Here is a 25,908-nt window from a genome sequence, read left to right as displayed (position 1 = left end):
TCTGTAAAGAGATGCTGGATCTTCGTATGGTTCGTAAATGGCGTCCAGTTACGATTACCTGTGTCGATTGGTGGACCAAGGAAATGAGAAAAAAACGCAGAGTTAGATCAGGTCGGCAGCCGTTTTTTCTTAGTTGGAAGATTGCATCTGGGAATGGATTGCAGACAGGAGAGCAATGGCTTTGGTTGTTCGCAGGGCTGATATTCAAAAATTTGCCCTTTGAATTTAAAGTGTCGTCACACTGGTATGAACTGTCTTTAAAGAGATCAACAATATTGTTTACGCTGGAAGACAATGAAGTTGTTAAACGTCTACTTGCGTTTGTTGATGGTATCGATTTTTCGAAATACCAACATGATTGCTATGGATGAGACCGCGGTATTCCTAGGTCAAGGAGCTCAAACGACAGCTCACTACCAGGTTTCTTCGACAATTTACGTTCCTTCTACCGGTTACGTTAGTGTACGGGCGATTCGTTTAGATGGCAAGAAAGTATCGCCATTTCTAATCACTAAAGATAAAAAATACCAGATTTAACGTGTTTCAGGAATTTATGTCATTGAAAGTGAAAGAGCCTGGTGCACCCAAGCAGTTATAAGAAAGTGGGTTGATTGTATGCTGCCACCACTGTTGAGGGGTTAGAATAGAGGTTTATTAGCTTGCGATTCAGCCAGATCTCCCCGCGCTAAAGATATGAAAAACTTTTCTGCTGAGAGGAAGATTGATCAAATAATGATTCCGGCAGGAATGACTGGTTACCTCCAGACACTTGACATTGCAATAAACAAGCCATTCAAGGATCATTCGCGGATGGAAATCAATGAATATATTGGAAACAGAATGGTGAGAAATCATCGAGGTAATTTTGTAAAACCAGGCTTACAAGAAGTTGTGAATGATTGCCAATGATTCAACAGGAAATGGATTTGGAAGAAAATCAGAATATAATTCAGAATTTTATTTATGATGATGTTCCAGAAGAAGATGACATGACTGTTATTGAATAAATTTAAATTTCTGTATTCTGGAAAGTAAGACAGTGAATTATTTTCGGAAAAGGACGGTATCTGCTGGTAGTTGCAAAGAAATACAATAGTTATCCTTGTGCCGGAAAGGTTATGTTGGGAAGGTGTTCATAATTGATCCTAGCTGGAAAGGTAATGAAAAAATTTATTAATTTACGTGATTTGTTGAACTTGACCAAAATCACATAGCTCGTTATGCTGGCAATCATAAAGGGGAAAGAGTACTACTTCTCAGATCTATCAGTTCGGTTGGCATTTAAGACTTATGTCTTACGTCACCTGCTACGGCGTTTTACTTTCATTGAGTAAGACTCCCAAAAAACGCACAGAAAATAAAGAATTTAGGCATTTTTAATGAAGTTTTTCTCATGATATTTTCATTTTTATGGTACCCGAAGTGATCAGTAACACTTTTAATTAAAATCTAATTATACTTTATGATAATTTTAGAAGCACATTTAGGTCGTTCTAGGTTACGTTAGAATGTAGCCCATGAAAAAAAGAGTGTTTACTTGGACAATGATTAGGAAACCGTCCATTACACGAACAAAGAAGAGGGGGCAAGTGGAAGCTTGAAGAGAGATATTTGAACGTTGGCGATTTAGAAATGCTAATGGGAAAACTCAAGATTCTAATGAGGGAATTAAATTTTATTTTGAATTAAAGGTGTTTTGCAAAAGCAGGCCAGCTGAGGAATAGGTACATGCTGAGATGCTGACTCTTTAGTCAACTACGGCGAATTGGACTAGAATTTGTGTTTGACTCTCATCGTACGTATAAGTATACCCATTGAGCAGTGTTCGGTTAAGATTCCTTCTGTGGAAAGTGGGATTTTGTTTGCTTGCTTGCTTGTTCGCATCCTTGCATGCAAGTGTTTCGCTCAGTGCTCGGTGAGCTAAGTCAAGACTCGCATTTACTTGAAATATATTGTAGTGACCTGGATTTAAGCTTAATGGCCGAGCTCCTCGGAGGCTTCCACACTAACTTAAGCGCTCATCCTTGATTAGGGGAACAGTTCATAGGACGCTATTTCTCGACCTTCATTGAGAAGATGTGGTGGAGGAACCGTTTGGAGCCCACGTAGAAATACGCTAATCAGTTACCCCTCCATTGAACCGAACTAGCCGAGGGTGCCGACTGGTAATAGTAGGTATCACAGTTTCTCATTCTGTACGCAGACGAGAGGTAGCTAGATAAGGTAAGACTTCACGGGCAAGTTTTCGTTACTCTTCAATAGTACAAGTTTTGAAAATACTAAAACATTTGAGTTTTACTATGCTGTGAGGTAAAGTTTCGAAAAATCCAGAAGCGCCTGTCTCGTAGGGAGCGGCCCCTGTTCCCAGTGGGGCGGCAGTGTTTCAAGCCTGGCAGCACGTGTAAAATCCAACTTTCTTAGAAGCACGCATACTACGTTCGGAAGTTAAAAAGCAACATGCTTTGCATACAAAGAACGCGAAGCTCCCAAGCAAACCAGCGGGAAATAGACGAACGAGACTGTATCTCCCTTGTAAAAGCTGGAAGGCTGCTGCTTTAGCAAGGAAAACAGCAGGCACATCGTCAAAGCGCCAAAATTCAGAGCAGGCGTCTGAGAACAAGCGCCATCTTCTAGCTCAAACTCGTCGCCGGAGCTACATCGAGCCATTATCGACCGTGGTCACCTGGAAGGCAAAATTACAAAGGATAAATGGCTACTTGTGAAAGAGAAAATAATGAGATTTTTTCTCACAGAGTTAACCTCTTCTCCATTAACAGCTTCTGCAGAAGTCATGTGCCTGTACGTCTAGCCTCTGTGTGCGTCAGCCCGTAAGGCAGTGTCCCGTTATAACAGAAATCAGTGTGCTAAGGTTTTGCTTATTTTGACTTATGTAGTTGGCATGCTGTGCTTTTAGCATTGGGAGTCGGCGACAATTGTTAGTGGGCAGACGGGTTCGTTCCGCCATCCTTCATTTATTTTTCTTTCCCCGGACGACACTATGTATTTATTATCAACACTTTCGGGAGTTACAGACTCGTGATTGCTGGCGAAAGAAATATAGTGACTTTTTTTGTTATAGTATTTTCTGAAACATATTTATTTGTTGAATAGAACACAAAACTTATTACACTCAACCATGACTTTAATAACTAGCCTTGTTTTGCTCAATAAATATGATTTTTTTCTTTACGTAGGTTGTAAATCTGGTTTGCACTTTCGTGTGGAATTATATGGATATTTTCATAATGATGATAAGTCAAGGCATCGCATATCGTTTCGAACAAATAAAGATGCGTATAAACAGTTTGCTGGACAAGGTACATATACTTACATACATATAATATTACCCGCAGATAAGTCATATTTTCATATTGCTTAATGCCCAGGAAGTACCTGAGACGGTCTACATGGAGATCCGCGAGCACTATATTAAACTAATCGAACTACTCGAATATGTGGATGAGGATATGTCAGGCATTATTTTACTATCCTGCGCGAATAATTTATATTTTGTTTGCTACCAATTGCTGAATATATTCAAGTGAGTTAAATATTGAAATATGGCTGAAAAGTTTAGTTGAATTTATAAATTTATTCAATAAGTTGTGGTAACACCTGATAGCAGAACTGTTAAATTTGGTTGCAATAAAAAGCTATTAAGGAAGGCTAAGTTCGGTCCGGACCGAACTTTATACATTACCGCATATTTTAAGAAAATTTAAGTTGGGCTGCCACTAAAGTTTTGGAATCAAAGAAACTCATAAAGAATGAGAATGGGCTTGTACGCTTAACATCATATGCACGGACGGAAATTCGGTCTTAACTAATAAAAGGTGCGCATGGTTTTTATACCTATATAATATTTAAGTTGAGTCTAAATGAGGTGGCAGTAGCACTTGAACCAAGTTTCATTGAAATATATTAAGTCTTGCTGCAGCTACTGTGCACACAGATCGACGGATGTATCGTGTATGCACATAAATGTTTATACTTCTTCGTTTTCCTTGTGCTGTTACAAACAAACTTTATGTGAACAAAATTACAGGGTTTGATTGAAAAGTAATGAGCCTTCCCGCGCGGAGCGTTTGCCAAGCGAACAACCGAATCGGCTGGTGAGGGAAAATCTAGAAAGCGGTCACTAGAAAGCGGTCCCAGTTCGCTGGCAACAGCGGTGCAGTCAACATCGCTCCGCGCGTGAAAGCTGTTTTAAAAGTGTGTTAGGATTTTGCAGTGGCGAAAATGCAGCGATCGTTGGAGCAACGTTACTCGATCAAATTTTGTGTAAAGCTAAACAGTTTGTACCTCCAGGAAGCATTGTAAACATGGCATTTTACAAAGAAGTGCTGCTTCGGCTGAAAAACCGCGTCGCCCGGGTTCATCGCGACAATACGCCGGCGCACACCGCCTTCCTCTGCACATCTGCATTGGTCAAGATGGGCGTTCCGGTGCTTCCCCACCCTCCCTACATCCCAGACCTATCCCCTCCGGACTTCTTCTTGTTCCCGCGCCTGAGAGGAAAGCTGAAGGGGAGGCGTTTCGACTCCATCAAGGCGATCCAAAAAACTGTGACAGCCGAATTGAACGCGATTCCGGCGGACGAGTTTAAAAAATGTTTCCTGCAGTGGAAGGACCGCTACCAGCGGTGTATTGACGCTCAACGGTCCTATTTTGAAGAATATTAGTTGTATAAGCCAAAAGGTTTAATAAAACTGCTTAAAAAAAAATAAGGCTCATTACTTTTCAATCAAACCCTGTATAATAGCCAAGGTGGAGCCGCGTTTATGTCAATTGACATTTATATGTAATAATTGTGCTTTGTCAACACTCTTTATTTTCTCGTTCTTCTCAATGGTGTTGTTAAACGTAGACTAAAAACTAACAATTGCAAGGTGTGTGAAAACGGCGGTCAACACCAAAAGAAAATTCGCAAAGTTCAAGCAACTAAAGTCTCCTTGTGTGTCTCCTCTCTTCAAAAAGAGTTGGCAGCATTGAAAATAAGGAGTTATACCAGTTTTATGAGATACAGCCATACTCGCTAGCGGCAAATATTGCTCGATAACTTTTTCGTCAAGTGAGCAGAGTCCAAAGGTAGTGAACAGAGAAGTGGCGCACAGAAGGCGCCGACTTTAAAAAATCGTGCAACAAAGCATAATAGTTTTTTTACAGTCCACATAAAACTAACAGTATTTGTCCATTTTTCGAACTCTTTAAACACTAATTGAGTGATAATTTGAAATTCTATTTAATTAGCCATAAATCAATAGCCAAAGGACTTGAAATCTGGTTAAACTCATTCAATTTTCTAATCAAAGGTGCTTTCGAGACATACAGGGTTCGGCAGTCGAAGTGAAACGCATTAAAAAGGCCATACATTTAGTTTAGAAAATTACTTTTATTCAATTCAAAGAAAAAATATGTGAAAATAATACAAAATTAAGAATCAATTTACTTTTGCGATATAACCACCTTTTGCCTTGACTATGGGATTGAGATGGTCCAGAAACGAATCGCATGCTGCCCGAATGTGGTTTACAGGTATTTTGGCGCACTAGCGGATAATGGCTTTTTTCAGCGCCTCGAGACTGGTGAATCTTTTAGATCGGACCTTGTTCTCCAAAATAGCTCAAAGAGAATAATCCATCGGATTCGCGTCTGGTGAATTTGAGTGCCATTGTGTGGACGTTATGAAGTTCGGAACGTTGTTTTTTAGCCATTCTGGGTTAGCTCGAGCTTTGTGAGATGGTGCCGAGTCCTATTGAAACGTTCATGATCTTCCACCAAAATATTTGTCTACCCACGGCTTTAAAGTAACCTCCGGAAAAATTTCCCGATAATATTTCGCATTTACCCTGACGCCAGGCTGGATGAAAACGATTGAAGGGCGCCCATCTGCGATTACAGCCATTACATGTGCCGGGTGCTGTTTGCCGGTGGCCAATCGTTGACTCCAATTCTCATATTTACGAATTGCTCAATTTGAAAAATTTTCAAATTTATGAGAAAAAACAATGTTCGGAAATTTATCGCTTTCAGCCAAGCGAAGCAACTTCTTCGCTCTCTCAAGTCTGACTTGTTGCTGCTTTGGTGTGAGATCATGCGCTTTTTGGATCATGTAAGGCTTGACTTTCATATCTTTTTTCAGTATGTGGCGGATGCTACGGTCAGACATTTTCAGTTCTTTCGAAATTTGATTCGTACTTCATCTGGGATTCCGCTCAAGTCGCTTCTTCACTTTTTGTACCATTTCATGTGACCTTACAGTCTTTTAAAGGCCACCTCCATGACGTTTCGTGATGCTACCAGTATCATTCCATCGAGTAATGGTGCGATAAACAAAAACTTTATTTACTTTAAGGTGCTCGAGTTCACGAATAATCGCTGGTTGTGTTTTTCAGCCAAATATAATGCAATCACCTTTTACGTTTGAAATCCAGTACTGATTTGCTTTTTTCGCGTTTACTTTCGGCAAAATGCTTCCGCACGCTTGTAAACAATACTCTGGACTATCATTTAGCCACCTAACAGACAACTTATGCCCGTGCCTCGCCATCGCTGCGCGAGCGGTCTGAAGTTGGTTACACTTCGAGTGCCGGATCCTGTAAACAGTTCTAACCTTCTCCGGGGTTATTATGATACTTCGTAGATTTTTTTAAGGTATGTGAAAATGAATGCGCTCTAGATTAAAGGCGAGCAAACTGCTCTATTTATGATATCGAAAACAAAACAGAATGCACTTTGTAACGAATTTAAATTTAATACTGCACGCCTTGCGTTGTATGGAGGAATTGAATCAGTGAAGTTTCAGAACATAATAAAATTTAACGATTTACTTCCATTTTTAGAATAATTAAAGTTTTTGCACAACTACTTTGACGAACTTTTTCATACAGATAATAAAAATTAGCACATAATCACTTTTTGTTTAAGCTAGAAAAAGTTTAATTTTTTCCCGGTTAGAGTGAAACATTTTTAGAAAATAACTTATTAGAGCCTTATGAATATGGAGAGGAAGAACTTTTGAAATCCCAGGCGTTGGCCGGATTAGGTGCAACGTTATTGAGAGAAAAGAACACTTCATTAGCAATAGCCGCCTAACTGTTTTGAAATGTTTGCACTAAGCTGGTTGTGGCTTTGCATTATTTATTTCCTGTATGCATAAACTCTTTTTTCGTTGTTCCATTTTCATGTTTCCATGTGCTCGACGGGATTATTTCTCTGTACATGTGGTTGTATGCGGACGCCTTCAACAGTAAACTACGGTGGCCAATTAATTATGTATACTTTTGGTTTTCGCTTCTCTTCTTAATTGGACGTACGGCTTTCGTTTTTATCACAGCAGCATCCATCAATGACCAAGCAAAAGACGCATTGGGTGTACTGAGACGAGTACCGGCGAGAACTTGGTGTGTCGAGGTGAGTGGGTGGATGGGTTACAGGTATTAAAAAGTGTATCTATGTGAAGATGGTAAGAAGTTTGTACAAAAGATTGAGGTTGAAAGATGTTTATGCGAGCAGCTGTGAGTATAGACTCTTCATGCAGCATTGATGTAGACTAATTAGTTTAATAAATAAATAGTTTTAACGGTTGTGCATAACTGGTAAAATTGAAAAATTTCTTCTACAACAGGTGGAACGTTTAATATTTCAAATGGCAACAACGACGGTGGCATTATCTGGCAAAAAATTCTACTTTCTCACAAGGCGTTTACTATTTGGGGTGAGTTTACATGCGAGTATAAGATTTAAGGAATTTAAGACATATTCTATAAGCAGTGAAATTTAACTAACAGATACAAATAAGTGCATGAATATATTTTGTGTTGGCGGGGTATCACAAAACAAGGAAAGCGCAAGTGTGGGACTTGCCTTCGGGCTCACCGCGCTAAAGACCCACCCCTGCTCCGTTTCCCTTTGTTCGTGGAACTACCGTTAGGTATTGCTTCATGTAGGGGCGCAACGCACAACGCAGCTTTGTGTTGAGTTTATTTGTTACATTACAAACAGCGGATCAGTTTTCTTTTAATTCAACAAAAAGCAATCTTCTGCGTCTTCAATAACGTCTTTGCATAGGAGGTGCAGAATAGGACGTCTTCATATCCGTCAAGCATCTGTGTGCTGTCCATGGTTTGGGGAAGGTGGAAATCCACTTCCCCATGTCGTCTATCTAGCCAACTTCGTACAGGTACAGAAACAATTAAGCGATATGTAACTTCTGTCGGTGAAACACCAAAATGAAGAAAAGCATTTTTCCAATAGCGCTCGCCCCTCGGCAAGCAATGGCAAACCTGCGAGTGTATTTCTGCCATGAAAAAGCTCCTCATAAAACCCATTTGGCTTTCGGAGTCGGCTTAAAATTGTAGGTTCCTCCATTTGTTGAACAACATCAAGATTCACGCCACAAGTATGAGGAGGAGCTCGACCAAACACCCAAAAAGGTTGTACGCGCCAATTATATACATATAACTTCTGCCGAAAACTCTCATTTACTGATTACTCGCCTTATTTTTTGAGGATTCAGCCATCTTCCTCCCACTCTTACACATTCTTATATCGTAAAGCCGGTACAAAGATCCGATTTCACATGCGTGCAAGGTTTTATCCAGCGCATCAGACTAGATAGTTACTACGCTTGTGTACACCATCCTATGTTGCTATCTGGACCCTCCCGAGTTCACCATGGAGCGGGATAGCGCCGCTGCTACTATTTCAGCTTTGTGCATACTCAATATGTGGCTTAAACTTTAGCATTGGCTAACATCAAATGCCCTGATACTTGAGGGAGGAAAAGGTAACATCCGTCATAAGTCTGCCCCCAATGTTGATTTACACATTCGGGCCCATTTTATCGTATTTTACTTCACTTTCCGCGGGATATCCAGTGACAACTGTTCCCATTCCTGTGGAATATTATCCGCAAAATTATAAGATTCTTTTAAATACGACGATCAGCTCAAAAATAGGCCGAATGGATCTATTTACTGTCAAACTAGGCCGCTTCAAAGTACATTAATACAGACAGAATAAGTGCGGTTATGTTCGTCTCACTTGCCTACTCAGTTCAAGGGAGCACTTGCTGTCAAGATAGACTTGATTTTTAGACCGACTTTATTAACACTGGTTTCCAATTAAACGGAGTTCTACCACCATTGGCGGGGGCGTCGACTGTTCCTTACTGCAGATTTATTCGATTCGCTTTTTTATTCAGTTAAGAACACGCAGATCTAGCGGGGTGGTTATTTACAAGAATAAAATTAATTTCCTCAGTATGCGTCAACAATTTCACACTTTACTATCGTGCCAATATAATAAAGGCTAGTCGAATTTTAAAAAATCCCTACGAGAAAAATCCCTGGTTAAATGAGGTCAAGACTACGGGGCCATGACTTCATGAAAAAGGCTTGAAACACTATTTAAATGTCTTTGGTGACACGTGGACATCTTCAAATACCTGGGTATAAACCTTAGTAGGATAGCGGGCCCGCTAGCGAACGCGTAAGCGTTAGAATTCAAGGTGCCAACAGAAATTACTTTTCACATCTTAAACTGCTCGAAAAGAAACTGCTCTCATGGTCGTGTAAGCTGCAAATCTATAAACTGGTTCATCCACAAAGCATTTAGACTTTACATACCTCCACCAGTAAAAGTCCAAAGGTGTGATTTCAAACGATCCTGATGGCCGATTCACTGCTCACCGAAACGTCCACGCAGTAAATCCATTGTTTCTTGAATGACCTTGGGATGCTCTTCTGCCCAAATACGGCTATTTTGCTTATTGACGTAGCCATGGGTCTCATCGCTGAATACCACAAGTTGGCCTGAGCGCGCGATGAGCACGTTTCACAGAGCGCCGACGTTGTTGAGACATAAGTCATTCTATGATGGAATGTCAACGAATTCTGAACAAAAGTATGTATTTAGTTTGACGGCAGTCACTCGTGATCTGTTAAAAAAAGGGTTTTCCAATAACAGGTGTTATTGGTGAATGAATAGCGTTATCGAGAGATGATTAACGATTTTTATGGCCGGAATTCGATGGTATTGATCTGGGCAACGTTTATTTTCAACAAGACGGCGCTACGTGCCAAAGAAGCAATCATTGATCTTTTACGGGAAAAGTTTCCGGACCGTGTTATCTCTCGAAGAGGTGATCACAATTGGCCACCGAGATCTTGTGATTTAACACCTTGTGACTTTTTTCTTTGGGGCCATGCGAAAGAGGAGGTCTACGACAACGATCCAGAGTCGATTCAAGACCTCAAAGATGGAATTCGTGAGCCTATCGAGGACATAGGGCAGCCACTTTGCAATTCGGTTATGGAAAATTTCATGAGAAGGATATTGTCCTGTAAGCGTGGTCGTGGTGGTCACTTGCATGGTATTATTTTCCACTATTACCTTCCTCTTTATAATGAAATAAACATCCGATCATTTATATTAAAAAATTGTTTGGAAAACCCTATATATAGCAGAGCATATCTGTATACTTATAAATACATTCTGACTCAGTTGACCCATAAATTTCGTCATTCCTATATAAACATGTAGGTGTGTACATGTATGCTCACACTTGTACATTCCAGCATCAAAGTCAATTTTTGAATAATCATTGTCTTGATACTTATTAGCACTTATTTGCATTTGTAATATTTTTTATGCAGATGGCAGGGACTATAGTTACCTATGAGTTGGTGCTGCTGCAATTCGATGAACCCAACCGTTCCAAAGGTCTGCCCGATCTATGTACTTAGTGGTGAAAATGGCTGCGGTACGATATGACAACAAGGCATTTCTATTATGAGTAAACTAAAATAAACGTGAAACATACATATACATATGTACATCCATACATACACAAGCGTTTCGTATATACACACCGACTGAGCAGATTTTCGCATTAATTATTCAAGTTTTATTGCACCGACTCGAGGATACTGAGGATAAATGGTAAACAACTAAATATGCAATATGTGCCGGCATACATATGAAGGTATGTAAATCACAGCATGGAATAAATGGGCCATTCCACATCCATGGAGCTAGAGAAATTAATTTTTCTATATTTGTATTTACAGAAATAAAAATTATTACCTGCAAAATTGAAGACTCAAGAGAATGTATGATAATATGTTAAAAATAATAAGATTGCTTCACAAATAATGTCAATGTAATGATTTACATGCCTCTGTTAACTTCAGTAACTGTTAACAGCAGAAAGGGTTTACCAGTTGAAAAGCTGTAATGAAATATATTTTTTAAGAATTTTTTTTAGCCGAGAAAAGAGTAAGTAAAATTAATGTTTATTATTATTCGTTTATTCTTATTTTTCTCAAACCATTTTTACATTTATCAATGAAAATATATAAGTACATATGTAAACTTAAATAAAGGAAATAGTTAGTGGCAATAAGTGTTCATTGAGAAGAGCACAGGCAATGCCATTTCTTTATTACATACATATGTACTCGTACATAGGTACCTATGTTTTTAAATGCTGTGGAACGGATTATGAATTCAAAAGAAAAAAAAAAAATAAAAGTAAATAAATGGAAGCTTTTACACAGTTTACCAGATATTGTGGTGTAGAAGTTACGAAAGAGCTTTGTGCTAGAGCCAGGAACAGCAACTTGAGAATGCGATTTATTTCTTAAACCGTAGAGGTGTGGAAATTAGGCTTTCAGGATAGTCTTTCTAAAAACCGCGTTTTAGACTGTGTAATATTATAAATATCTCAGGGGAAGAGTATTAAGTTTACAAAAAGATCCAAAGAGTAAGCTAGTCGTTTACCGAGTTCGAGAACGACGTGTTTCGTGATTTTCGCCAAGATGAAAAAAAACAGTATCGTTCGGTAATTCGCTTTTCGTTGTTGGATGGGAAAAAATCCGAGGAGATAAAAGCAAAGTTGGATGCTGTGTATGGGGACGCTTTGCTATCTATGACCAAAGTTAGATATTCCGCGTGGGCGAACATCCGTTTTTGATGATTTTTGATGAGGAGCGACCAGTACGCCCGGCAGACGTGGTTACCGTGGAAATCATTCAAAAAGTCCACGACATGATTCTCGCTGATCGAAGAACGAAAGTGCGCGAAGTAACAGAGGCCATAGGTGTGTCGATCGGAACGGCAATTTATATTTTATATGATAAGTTGGCAATGAAAAAATTGTCGGCTGGATGTGTGCCACGATTACTCACAAGCAATAATAAGTGGATGCGGCTGTTAACTTGGAAGTAGTGTTTGGAGCAATTTGAGCGATATCCGAAGGAATTCTTGCATCGAATTGTCACCGTTGATGAAACCTGGATTGATCATTACATACCAGAAACCAAGCAACAATCAAAACAATGGATTTGTCACGGTAAATTTTCTCCAAGGAAGGCGAAGACAGTCCCATCGGCAAGAAAGGTCTATTTTTGGGGGTGTGGTCGGCGTCATTCTCATGGATTTTTTTAGAAAAAGGAAGAACAATCACTGGACAATACTACAGTGATTTATTAGACCGCTTTCACAAAAAATTGAAGGAAACACGGATGCATGTGGTGCAAAAAAGTGCTGCTTCACCACGATAACGCACTAGCACTTTTATCCGTAGTTGTCGCTGCCAAATTGCATGAATTGCTGCCACACCTCACGTTTTTACCCGATCTGGCTCCTGCGACCTTTTCTTGTTCCCTAAAATGAAGAAATGGCTCGCGGGAGCAAAATTTAGTGCAAATGAGGAAGTTATCGCCGAGACAGAGGCGTATTTTGGGGAGTTCGACAAATTCTATTTTTTGAGGGATTAAAAAATGGCCGGAGCGTTGGGAGAAGTGTATCTTTCGCAAATAGGATTTAAAAAAAAAAATGGTGTCTTTAAGGGAGAGGGAGGCAACAACTACTACAAACTTAAAATTAGAAACAACTTCGATCTTCAAACATTTACGGCCTCAGACTATGTTCTGGGCAAAAGTTGTTGAGCTGGAAGCATGAAAGCAAGTAGTAACATGATAATAATGCGAACGTTGATATTCAACGAAGAATCTCTCTTGCCTATAAGTGTTACTTTGGACTAAGCATGCAACGTCTTTCGACGAACAAAATTAACACTTTATAAGTCTCTCATCATGCCCTCTCTATTGTAAGGCGCAGATGCTTGGACGATAACAACATCCGACGAAACTGCCTTTGGAGTATTTGAGACAAAGATTCTGGGGAAGATTTTTGGATCTTTGCACGTTGGCAACGGCGAGTATCGAAGGCTATGGTACAATGAACTGTATAAACTGAATCTTACTACTGGATAAGTTGGTATCCTTATCCTTTAAATCATCTCTCTGGGCCTTTAGTATATGTATATATATAATTGGCGCTTACTCCCTGTTTGAGTGTTTGATCGATATCCTCCTCCTATTTGTGGCGTGTAGCGGTTCACGCTCTGCAGGCAATGGCAAACCTCTGAGTGCATTTCTGCCATGAAATAGCTCCTCATAAAAAATATCTGCCGTTCGAAGTCAGCTTAAGACTGCAAGTCCCTCTATTTGTGGACCAACATCAAGAAGCAAACCACAAATGGGGTGAGAGGCTCCTCCAAACACCTAACAGAAGTGTACGCGCCAATTATTATTTTTTTAAATTTAAATGGCTCATGCTCGACCCATTCTTGTCTTGTTAATTCACGTCGGAAATTGTGAAAAATAATCGGACGAAAATGTTCACGATTTAATTGCATTTTTTGTCTGTCAAGTTGCATTTTTTAAAGCCACAGTAAACAACACTTAAATGGCACACACATCAAGAAGTGCTGGGTGGATTTGTGGTCAAAAGCTAATATCAAATTTTATTTTAGAATCGGTGAAACGTTTACCGAAACATTTGAATTGATGAAAAAAGTTTATGGCGATGATTTCTATGAGTGGTTTACACGTTTCAGAGAGGGCATAAATGACAATGAACATACGAGCCGAAAATTTTTGAAAATGTATCAAAAATGAACTGAAATCATCGGTAAAATTAATGGAATCGGAGTTCAGTACCTCCAAAACATTGATGAAAAGTGGTGTTTTCAACATGAACCTGAAACTAAGCGTCAAAGTGTCGTATGGACGAGCCCCACCCAAAAAATCCCGTTTGGAGAAGTCAAAAATCAAGTCAATGCTCATTTGTTCTTACGATTCCAAGGGAAAGAGTTCGAGCAAATGGGCCAAACCGTCAATGCAACTTTCTATCTTGACGTTTGAAGCGTTTGTTGCATCGCATTCGCCTTAAATACCGCGAAGGAGGAAGCTGGCGCTTTAAATTTAAGCTAAATTTGTAAGCATTTATTTCATAGACTAATCTGGGATTTCGCATATTTTGAACATCACTATACTACTTACTATAGTCAGCAGAAGAAGCCTGGGGGCGGCCTTCTCGCTACTCATTACGTGACTTCGAAACCACTTTAAGTTGGTCACAAGAGATTGCACAAATAAACTTAAATATTTCGAATCTTTCTTTGTGTTTTCTTAACTGTTTGCAGTGAAGCTATAAAGGTATTAGGTGCGCAACTAAGTTCTCGCTGTTGTGTTTTCTTAACTGTTGTGTTTTCTTAACTGTTTGCAGTGAAGCTATAAAGGTATTATGTGCGCAACTAAGTTCTCGCTGTTTGTCAATAGATGCCGCCAGCAGTGTGTGCTAGTCGATTCTAAGATAACCTAAACGTCATAAACCAAGCTTAAACACATGGTAAACGAACTGCTTCGACACATTAGTGATTTTGTTTTGGTATCATATACTTTTGGTTTCGTGAAAATGTCTGATTTTGTGCCGAATAATCGACATTTGCGAGAAGTGTTGATTTTCCTCTTTCATTCGAAAAAACGGCGGCTGAAGCGCATCGACAGCTACAAAAAGTTTATGGAGATGCTGCTTTAAGTGAAACAACGTGCCGAGATTGGTTCCGTCGCTTCAAAGACGATGATTTTAATGTTGACGACCGTCCGCCGTCCGTGTGAAGGAAGGCCAAAAACCTTCGAAGACGCTGAATTGGAGGCATTGCTCAATGAGGATGCATGTCAAACGCAAGAAGAGCTTGCTTCAGTATTAGGAGTTACCCGCCAATCCATTTTCAAGCGATTGCATGCTTTGGGAATGATTCAGAAACAGGGGAACTGGGTTTTTTATGAGTTAAAACCAAGGGATGTTGAACGTCGTTTTTTCGCCTGTGAACAACTGCTCCAGTGGCAAAAAAGTAAGGGGTTTCTTCATCGCTTCGTGACGTGTGATGAAAAATGGATTCATTACAGCAATCCAAAGAAAAGAAAGTCATGGGGACTACCCGGTCATGCTTCTACGTCATCGCGTCGGCCGAATATTCACGATGCGAAGGTTATGCTATGTATTTGCTGGGACCAAGTAGGTGTTATTTATTATGAACTGTTAAAACCAAGCGGAGCCATCACTGGGGATCGGTATTGACTTAATCGATGCGAATGAGCCGAGCACTGCAAGAGAAGCGGCCACAATACGCGGAGAGCCATGAAAAAGTGATTCTACTGCATTACAACGCTCGGCCTCACATTGCCAAACCCGTTCAAACCTACCTGGAAACACTAAAATGGGAAATCCTACCCCACCCGCCATATTCTCCAGATATTGCGTCTTCCGATTATCACCTGCTCCGATCAATAGCAAATGGTCTAGCTGACCAGCAGTTCCATTCACATGAAGACATCAAAAAATGGCTTGATGCGTGGGGAGCCTCAAAAGATGAACAGTTTTACCGCGACGGTATACGAGATCTACCAGAAAGATGGGAAAAAGAAGTAGCCAGCGATGGGCAATACTTTCAATGATTCACTTGTAACCAGAATAAATTTGTATTTTCATCAAAAAACAGCGAGAACTTAGTTGCGAACCTAATAGTATAGTATAATATATACAGGGTTTGATTGAAAAGTAATGAGCCTTATTTTTTTTAAGCACTTTTATTACACCTTTTGGCTTATACAACTAATATTCTTCAAAATAGGACCCTTGAGCGTCAATACACCGCTGGTAGCGGTCCTTCCACTGCAGGAAACATTTTTAAACTCATCCGCCGGAATCGCGGTCAGTTCGGCTGTCACAGTTTTTTGGATCGCCTCGATGGAGTCGAAACGCCTCCCCTTCAGCTTTCTTTTCAGGCGCGGGAACAAGAAGAATTTCGGAGGGGACAAGGTCTGGGCTGTAGGGAGGGTGGGGAAGTATTATCCTGTTCGTCCCTTTCCAATACTTCACGACTCTTTTCCACACGCAATTGCTTTTGTTCATCAGTCAAAACCTTTGGAATCAATTTGGCACACACTTTGCGCATTTCAAGTTTTCCGGTCACGATTTCCCGCACATTGTAATAAGTTAAATTTAACTCTTCACTAATCTCACGTAGACTAGCACGACGGTCAATGTTCAAAAATTCACGAACCCGGTGCACATCTTCGTATGTTTGCGTCGTCGAAGGACTTCTAGATCGCTGTTCGTCTTCGACGTACTCCCGGCCTTCCTTGAACGACTTGTGCCACCGTTTTACCTAGGCACTGGACAGAGATTGGTCCCCGTAAGCCTCCTCCAACGATCGCTGCATTTTCGCCAATGCAAAAGCCTAACACACTTTTAAAACAGCTTTCACGCGCGGAGTAATGTTGACTGCACCGCTGTTGCCAGCGAACTGGGACCGGTTTCTAGTGGAAGGCGAAGGTCCAACGATCATTTTCCCCCACCAGCCGATTCGGTTGATCGCTTGGCAGACGCTCCGCGCGGGAAAGCTCATTACTTTTCAATCAAATCCTGTATGCCAAATTATTTGATGTTTCTTGATTTGCAAAAGATGTGTTCAAAGTTGCCGACTAACCGTTTTTTAGACCTATTAATAAATTCCTCTAATCATAATTTTACATACCCAAGTACATTTTGGGAGTCCCCAATTTCAACTTCTAAATAATGAATGTAACCCCGCATGAACTCAACGCTGTTTGCAATGGAATTGCCCAAATGTAAGTATGCACGTATACGAGCTATAGCTTTTGTTGTTATCATTGGTTTTGCTGTCATGTGTTTATCTGCGATTGTCACACGATATAATTAGCAATATGGCCAGCAACGCCTTCTAGTAAATTGCAACCGCATTCACTCATATGATCCGAGCACAAACCCAAGGACACATTTGGCTGTGTAAATATTCGTGTGTTTGCAGGTACATTCAACTGGTTACACCCACAGAGCATAGTGTTGAAAGTAAGTAAATAAACTACTAAGTAGTAGATTGCATGCAATGCAAAGAAAAGGCCACCTTAAATTGTTTATCATTTGGAGTTTTGGCTTTTCATTGCTGTCAAAAGCGTTGAACATTTTCTGTAGAAGTATGAAATGAACACACCAGTGGTGAACCACAGCATAAATGTATTGCGCACACATAAATAAATTAGTGCGCACTTTTGGAGCTTACACTACGCTGCATAGGTGTTTTAATAAATTTTGCTTGCAATTAACACAGCCAACAAGTTGGAAAACAGTAGTTGTCGTCTGAGCCACCACCCGCCTGCCATGTTCATATTTGCGATTATATCCTACGATCAAAACTTAAACTTTTGCCCGTAATTGTGGCATTTACATTTTTGTACTCTGTGCGTGAGCGAGTGCCAGTAAAAGCCGGCATGTCGCAGCAGCTGCAGGATCAAACCTTCCACAAATGTGTTTCCAAAGGTATGTGTGTTGTTGCTAGCATTCATGGTAGTGTTCATATTATTATATACTCGTACCTATATATTCGTATTAAAAGTGTGCGCTGGTTAAAGTTTGCGAAGCTGTAAAATTATTTATCTCAGCTTTTCACATAAATAATTTTCGGTGTTCTGGCGTTTATTAGTTGACTGCCAAAAGTGTTGTAGAAACTGCACTGCTGCGAAATTTAACTATCTGAAATTTAGCAGCACACGTGTGTGAAATTGCGTTATAAGTCGCAAGGATTAGTTAGATGATTTTACTAGAATTAGAGCAAAAACAAAAATAAAAACATTTTTGTAAACTAACATCCACTTGTATGAATTTCTAGCTAACAACGGGTTACTGAAATCACTCGTGCGAAATGAAGAGTCCTTTGTTTTGATGAATGATGTTAGATGGTATAAACCGTAATAATTAGTGGAATGTTAAGTCTCAACCCCAGTCAGCTTTACTTTAAGCTTCTTAACATATGGTTAGCTCACTAGATAAAATAACAGCAGTAACGAGAGCCGCCACAAATTTCGAACTACGGCGCAGACTACACTTCTCTGAAAATTTCGAAAACGTGCTTTGCTAGAGCTATTCTGAGTTTTGAGTCGTGAAGCACCTTCGAAAGAATTTAATTTGGTTTCTATGAGGGCGGTTCAATAAGTACCCGAGTTTGATGACAGAGAGCGTGCCTGAGGGAAGTTGGTGTTAGCATCGTGTGCTGCCATCTATCAAACGACGTCAAAACAAATTCCAGACTGATTGATAAATTAGTTTGGATTTGGCAGTTATTCGAGTAGGATGTGTTTCGTGATTTTCGCTAAGATGGAAAAAGAGCCGTATTATTCGGTAATACGCCTTTTGTTTTTGGATGGGGAAAAATTCGAGGAGATAAAAGCAAAGTTGGATGCCATTTATGAGGACGCTTCGCCATCTGTGAACCCAGTTAGATATTGGTGCAACAAATTTTAAGGTGGGCGAACATCCGTTTTTCATAAATTTTTTAGAAAAAGGAAGAACGATCACTGGACAATACTACAGTGAGTTAGTGGATCGCTTTTACAAAAAATTGAAGGAGACACGGACGCATTTGGCGAAAAAGAAAGTGCTGTTTCACCACAATCACCCACCAGCAATTTCATCCGTAGTTGTCACCGCCAAACTATATGAATTGGGATATGAATTGCTGCCGCACCCCACGTATTCAACCCATCTGGCTCCCTTCTTGTTACCTAACATGAAGAAATGGCTCGCGAAAAAAAACCGTGTTCAAACGAGGAAGTTATCGCCGAGATAGAGGCGTATTTTGGAGAGTTCGAAAATACTATTTTTTTTGAGGGGTTAAAGAAATGGTCGGAGCGTTGGAAGAAAATTAAAAAAGGATGTCTTCATTTCTAACAAAGCTTCTTATTGAACCCCTTAGTAGTCGCCGAAGCCAATCAATGAAATATACATACATAGATCTGAGGAAAATAGGCGTTATTGAAAGAAGTGGCTTCAGCTAAAACAACCACACTTAGCTCAAACGATGATCCGACTTATTGAATCATTTACTGTCTTTTATGAATCTCATCATCGCAGTACTATTCCAGGAATTTTTCTATTGCCAGTTGAATAGCAAATGCTATGAGATACACTTTTTTGATCAGGTGTTGTGTCCCAGGAACCCTGGAACAACCGAATAGTAGTTACGCACAGGCACATTTGGCTACGCCGGCCGCGGGCGCTTGATTTATTGGTAGTTGAAGAGCACTGAAGCCTGCTTTTACACAGAGACTGGATAAGTGTTTTTATCTTGGTACATACTTATGGTCAGGGTGCACCATCTTTTATGTCGGTATGAAAACATTGAATAACTTTGGAAACAAATTTATTAAAACAATTTTTTTAATACAATATCAATCAAATGGCCACCTTTATTAGCAATCACAAACTGCGATCTTCTTTCTGCGTTTGTCACCACCTTGTCAGGCATTTCGGGTTTTATAGCGTCGATTTCGTGTTGTTTCGGTGTAAAGCGATCCAACGGTGATTATTACTAATTCTGTTCCAGCCCAGCTTGCCTGACTAGTTGTAACTTTGCCCCGTATTTTAGTTCCTCAATGGGATATCGCTGTCGTAAAAACCTTTGATGTGAAGGTCAAGGAGCTCTACATTGCGTTGCTACACCGCGTGAATGAGGTTATTATACTGAAAAGACATGATCGACGTGATCAAACCATACTCCTTTACGACAACGCTAGGCCCCATGTCGCACAATTTGTCAAAGCCGCACTACAAGAGCTCGAATGGGAGGTCAGTCAGCATCCGCCGTATTCTCCGGACCTTGCACCGATCGATTATCAACTCTTCCGCTCCCTGCCAAATCATACGAAGGGCGCTATCTTCGATAAGTAAGAGGCCCTTAAAAAATGGCTCAACAACTTCTTTGACACCAGACCAGGCGATTTTTGGCGAAATGGTCGAGAGGTGGGAAGAGGTTGTAAACAGCAACAGCGAGTATATATAGTAATTGATTAACTTATTGATATAATTATTGTTTTTTGTTTAAATAAAAATCTTCGGCAAAAACGCTACGAACTTATTCCCCAACCTAATGCATACATTATAATTGGCATTTCTCTGACTGTTGTTAAAAGGAATTTGCACAATTTGTTCGAAGAAAAGCGTTGTACAAATGGAGCTCCGTTTCTTCGTGTGCTATTTCGAAAACTCTTTGGCCTTAGTACAATAGATGCAGACCGCAGAAAGTTCTCAGGACTCTTCGTTTTTAATTTGCGAACTCGTATCTGTATTTACCGATCATTAGACGATCGGCACACACATAAAAAAGCTAGATTTATCATTTAATCCCTATTGCAGTAGCTGTGGGAACCTTTCAGAGAAGGAGACTGTTGAGCACTTCTCTGTCTTTCTCTGTAAACACCCAGGCTTGGCAACTAGACGATCTTTTTTTCGATCGCCTAAGGCAGTGCTTCATACAAAATCCCATCAACATTCTCCGTCACCTCAACAGCTCTGGCAAGGCTGAAATATCTGCCCGTCTGAGGTCTCAAAATGGTATCAAAACGGCGCTTAAGTGCTACTTGGGGAGTGCCAGATTAGTATTTCAACCATATCACCTACCTACCTACACATACATACACATGTATATTTAACTTCTAAGATTTTTGGGTAAAGCTGCCAGCTCGTAGCTGTCAACTTTTCTGGAATTTACTTCTTAGACAAAGGTTGTTTTTAGTCAGGGATAAAAGATAAATTAGAGGTGACATAATCATAATCATATAAATCTGCTGTTCCAATCAACCTTATGCGCAAAACTGCATTCAATTAATGGTTCCATACTATAATGCCATAACCATAACTGGAAGCAAAGATATGAATGGCATTTTAGTTTTCCGCCATTTTATAAACAGTGATTGCCGATTTGTTGTATTTATTGAGATTTTTTTCGCGTTCACTTAACTTTTTTCGGTGAGTCTTAATTTGCCATTTTCGCCAGCGCTTTGATGACCTTAGTTTCAGGCTGTGAAGCTGCCTGTGTTTGTATGCCAAACCAATCCATATTAATGGGATAGGCGCGCCGTCGTCTTCTGCGTTTCAAGTTCCTCGTTTTGGCATATACTCGTAATGCTCATGTTGTTATCTTTTCTTTAACTTAGAAATTAACAATTAAATGACTATGGATGCATGTAAATATCAGCGTTTATGGCTGTTATACAATTAATGGAAGACAGTAAATATCGTTATGGTTAAGGCCACGGTTATGGTTATGGGGCTGTGGTATTTCACCTCTAATTTAACCTTAAACCCACTTTTAGGGCGTGTGGAAGTATGAATACAAGGTGAAGTCCAAAATAAACAGAACTCGCGTCATAAAATGTTTTTGATGTGCAGTTTTTTAATGAGTTATTGCGTTGGAAGTGATATCCATACCTAACTTGTGAAAAGCTTGGTGAAAACTGTGAAAGCTTGGTGACATTCGGTTCAGTGGAAGCGAAGTTAATGCTTCTAAAGTGTCACTATGTTTGTGTCATTGGTACAAAAATGAGTTTCGAGCAAAGAGCTAACATCAAATTTTGTTTTAAAATCGGTAAAACATTTACCGGACCATTTGAATTGATGAAAAAAGTTTATGGCGATAATTGTCTATCTCGTGCCAGAGTTCATGGGTGGTTTACACGCTTCAGAGATGATTTTGAGGACATACAAATAAATGAAAATCAACATACGGGCCGCACAAAATCAGTAATCACCGAAAACTTCATCGAATCAAATTTATCAAAAATGAACCGAAATCATCGTTGAAATTCATGGAGTCGAAGTTGAATATCTCCAAAACATCGATTTATCGCATTTTAACTGATAATTTGGACTTACGAAAGATCTGTGCACGTTTCATTCTGCAGAAGTTAACTGACGACCAAAAATTGCTCAGAATGCAACATTCGACAAACCTAATTAAAGAGGCGAGAAAAGACGAGAACTTCCTTTACAGCATTGTAACTGGTTATGAAAAGTGGTGTTTTCAACATGAACCTGAAGCTGGTTCCCTGGAATTCCTCAGACGAGTAACCATCCAAAAAATCGCGTTTGGCGAAGTTAAAAATCAGGAGAATTGTCCAGGAGGAGTTCGTGACAACGGGCCAAACCATCAATGCGATTTTCTATCTTGGCGTTTTGAAGCGTTTGTTGCATCGCTTTCATCGAATTCGTCCTGAATACTGCGAAGGACGAAGCTTATTGCATGATAATGCACCATCTCATCTATCCATTATTGTTACTGATGTTTTGACTAGAAATCGCATATTAACTACCAATCACTCAATGAATTCGCCTGCTATGGCTGCCTGTGGCTTCTACCTATTCGGAAAATTGCATTTGGCCATGAAAGGAAAACGTTTTGCGTCCCTAGAGGCCATCCAAAAGGCTTGTGCTGACATCCTGAAGGATATTCCGGTCAATGGCCGGAAAAACTTTTTCGAAAAGCTTTTAGATCGCGCAAAGCAATGTATCAAGGCTAGAGGGGACTTTCTTGAAAACACAAACTCGAAGTTATCAGAGCAAAGTTCCTGTCGTTTCTATTTTAGCTCGGTCTTGTTTGTTTTGGACTTCACCTTGTAGATAGGCAGGCGACCCTGATGATCAAAGATGTAGGTCCTTGGCTAGCGTAGAAATACTACCTTTTTCGTCGCAAGACTTCGAGCATTTTTCTGACATGAAAAAACTTCACGTAAAAAAACATTCACCATGCGAAGGCGACATCAAATTGTAAATGCGAAAACATGAAGAGTAGGATGAGAAGTTTGGGCTTGTCACTTCTGTCCTGTTTCATGAGAATGAAAAAAACCGGGAATCATGAATTTTTTAGTGATACGCCATTTCCTTTGCGTCGTTATTTGCGAATAGAGTCGGACACATATATCAGTTTTAATTTTCGTAAAGCTCTTTCTATCTTGTCTATAAAGTCAATGAGAGAAACAAAAAATTTTACTCACTAATTAAATTTTAATTTCGCTTAAGCGGCGTAGTAAATTTAGAAAAATAAGGAAATGCATATTTCGCAAATTTTTTCTTCGTTTTTAGTACTCTTCATATCGCAATTTTTCGGTTTATTGCCCGTTTCGAATCTAACCGCAGCTGATGTGCAACGCGTTCATTACAACTGGTGCAGTGTACGCACCCTGTACTCGGCGGTGGTAATACTGCTAAATTTCACAGAATTTGGGACAGTTATATTTGCCGTGTTCAAAGCGGGAATATCTTTTCACTACTCAGGTAAGTTTTTTCGTAATATAACTATATTTTATAACTACAGAAGCACAATGGCCTCAAAACATTATTCATAAAAATATTGGCGTAAAAAGTTCTATAACAATTTTTTTTAATCGACATATTCATCTCCTAACCCAGCTACTCAAGTCATTATATACTCTTAACATTTGTGTTTAGTATTTGCTGACGAATTATCCTACAGAGTCTAGTAAACGTTCTACAAATTTTCAAATTTATTTCTAAAATTCACTTTCATTTGCTGCTTGGTTACCGTCGATGATAAGCGCCACAGCAAATGTTGCCCGGCTTCATGGTACCTCGTGTCAATACCAACCGACCAAGTCTTTACAATAAATTAAAAACCTCACACAAATAAAACAAAATCCGATTTGAAAATAATGCTGAAAATATGTACTTGAGTTGTGAAGACGAGCAGCATCGTTTTAACGTCCAACTATTCGCACAAATTGCGCCCACAACGCATACAGCGCAGGAGGGGAATTTAGTATTTGTGTCGGACTTAAATGTATTTACTCAAAAGTGGTTCCCACCAGACAGTGGCGGATCCAGGATTTCATAAAGGGGGGGGGGGGGGGTCCGGGGTATTTTAGAAGGGTGTTTTTATTAAAAATTAATTTCGTGAATAAAATATGGCATTATTCGCGCTGCATGTCGTGACTAGCCGATGAAAAAACTAATAGCTCTAGATATCTTGTAAAAAAAATTCTAAAAATAGTAAAGGACTTTGATTCAAAATTACAAGAATAATTGGCGGTTTTTATACATCGTGGGACACCTTCATAAATAATTACGCCTATTTAAGATACAATATATTATAACATGTGTTGGAGCCAACTTGCAATTCAACCATGTATAGTTTAAGTACGAAAAAAATATCAACCGTGTTTGTAACTTCTTTACTTCTTCTTCTTGTATTAATGCTTACTGTGACTCAATTCACTCCAATAAAGTTCTTCAAACGAAACGGTCGTGTTTATATATAATATTATATATTTAATTGCGCTTTTCTCTAACAACATGTGTTGCTATATAACGGCAAGAAAGTTACCATGAAAGAGCCGTTGCAGCTTTTCCTTATCGTAACGGCGACACCCTGTGTACTGTTAACTCGAAATTTTAAATAGCGCGCCAACGAAATCGCGATGACGGCGCCGAGTGATTTTTCCCTAAGTTTTTTTGGTGAATAACTAGGCTATCTTTAAACATGCATGAACATGCTTCTATTCTTTTGTTTCTTTCAACGAGTAGAATACATTGTGTCGAGCATTTGTTGACAAGTAGTTAATGTGATTGTTAATACGTCCCTAACATGAAGAGAACATTATTTTCTTATTTCGAGCGCCTTGATCCAGAATCAGAACCAAAAATAAAAAAGAAGGAAAAACAGGTAAAGTTAAAAATTTGTATCCAAGAACAGTCAGTGTACAGTTGGTGCTCAAATTAATAGAATCACTATGAAAAATTCAAGTTTCAGCCATTTAACTGATAATAATCAAAGAATAGTCTATTTTTAATATGTTGTTTATTAAATTTCTATAATACGACAAAAACAATATTCAAACCAGTCTTTTTTTAAAAAAATATCAAAAAAAAAAATCAAAAAATCAATATTTTGCGTGAGCACCTCGTGCAGCAATTAAAACCGGAATCCTTTTGGGTATGCTTTCAACGCATTTTAAGCAGTTTGTTTTTATTTGGTCGTCATTTTTCCAAATATTTTGCAGTCTTTCGCTCAGTTGTTCTTTATTTGTAATATTATCTTTCGATATTTCTGTCTTTGTTGACTCTTAAAGGTTCTCAATTGGATTGAGGTCTGGTGAGTTTCCTGGCCAATTAAGAACCTGAATTTTTTGCTCTTCCAAAAAGCTGCTCACAAAAAGCCAAATATATCGAACGGTAATTTCGACAAAGCAATGATTGCTACAATGTGGAACAAATGGACAAATGGATTTTAAAGCTACAGAGTATTACTTTGCGATTCCGTTGTGGAAAAAAAAAAAAATTTACCTTACTCAAAAAAAATTCATAAAGATGTCCAAAATCGACATTTCTTGACTATTTAACCACAAATTGCCAAAAGTCCTGACGTGCTGGAGCATTTTCAAGATCAAATTCGTTTTCAGCACAAAAAAAACTTCAAGAGACACTCGTAGCCGTTTTAGAAATTGGACAAAAATGAAATTACGCAGGCCTGTGTAATTATTCAAAATCTTGAATTGCGTCCGTCATATTATAATTGTTTTTATTATAAAATAAATTAAAACTGGAAGAAAAATCTCATAAACTGATAATGCATATAAAAAAATATTGTTTTTTTTAACTTGACTCATACAGAATTGAAACATAAAATTTTAGAGCATGATTCCAATGGGGGGGGGTCCGGACCCGAAAACCCCCCCCGTGGATCCG

General features: G+C 39.3%; 1 protein-coding gene across 1 annotated transcript in view; it reads left to right on the top strand.

The window, feature by feature from the left end:
• Positions 1-25,908, top strand: part of LOC129241906 (uncharacterized) — a 41,099-nt gene that overhangs the window by 7,936 nt on the left and 7,255 nt on the right. Inside the window, exons 5-12 of the mRNA XM_054878457.1 lie at positions 3,195-3,317; positions 3,387-3,541; positions 7,251-7,413; positions 7,628-7,717; positions 10,659-10,740; positions 17,186-17,226; positions 17,508-17,694; positions 23,290-23,481. Coding sequence (XP_054734432.1) covers positions 3,195-3,317; positions 3,387-3,541; positions 7,251-7,413; positions 7,628-7,717; positions 10,659-10,740; positions 17,186-17,226; positions 17,508-17,694; positions 23,290-23,481 — 1,033 coding nt within the window. The remainder of the gene's footprint in view (positions 1-3,194; positions 3,318-3,386; positions 3,542-7,250; positions 7,414-7,627; positions 7,718-10,658; positions 10,741-17,185; positions 17,227-17,507; positions 17,695-23,289; positions 23,482-25,908) is intronic.

This window comes from Anastrepha obliqua, chromosome 3, assembly GCF_027943255.1.
Source record: "Anastrepha obliqua isolate idAnaObli1 chromosome 3, idAnaObli1_1.0, whole genome shotgun sequence".
NCBI classification, from domain to species: Eukaryota; Metazoa; Arthropoda; class Insecta; order Diptera; family Tephritidae; genus Anastrepha; species Anastrepha obliqua.
Note: the sequence above shows the minus strand (reverse complement) of the source record. Positions and strands in the feature narration are given on the sequence as shown.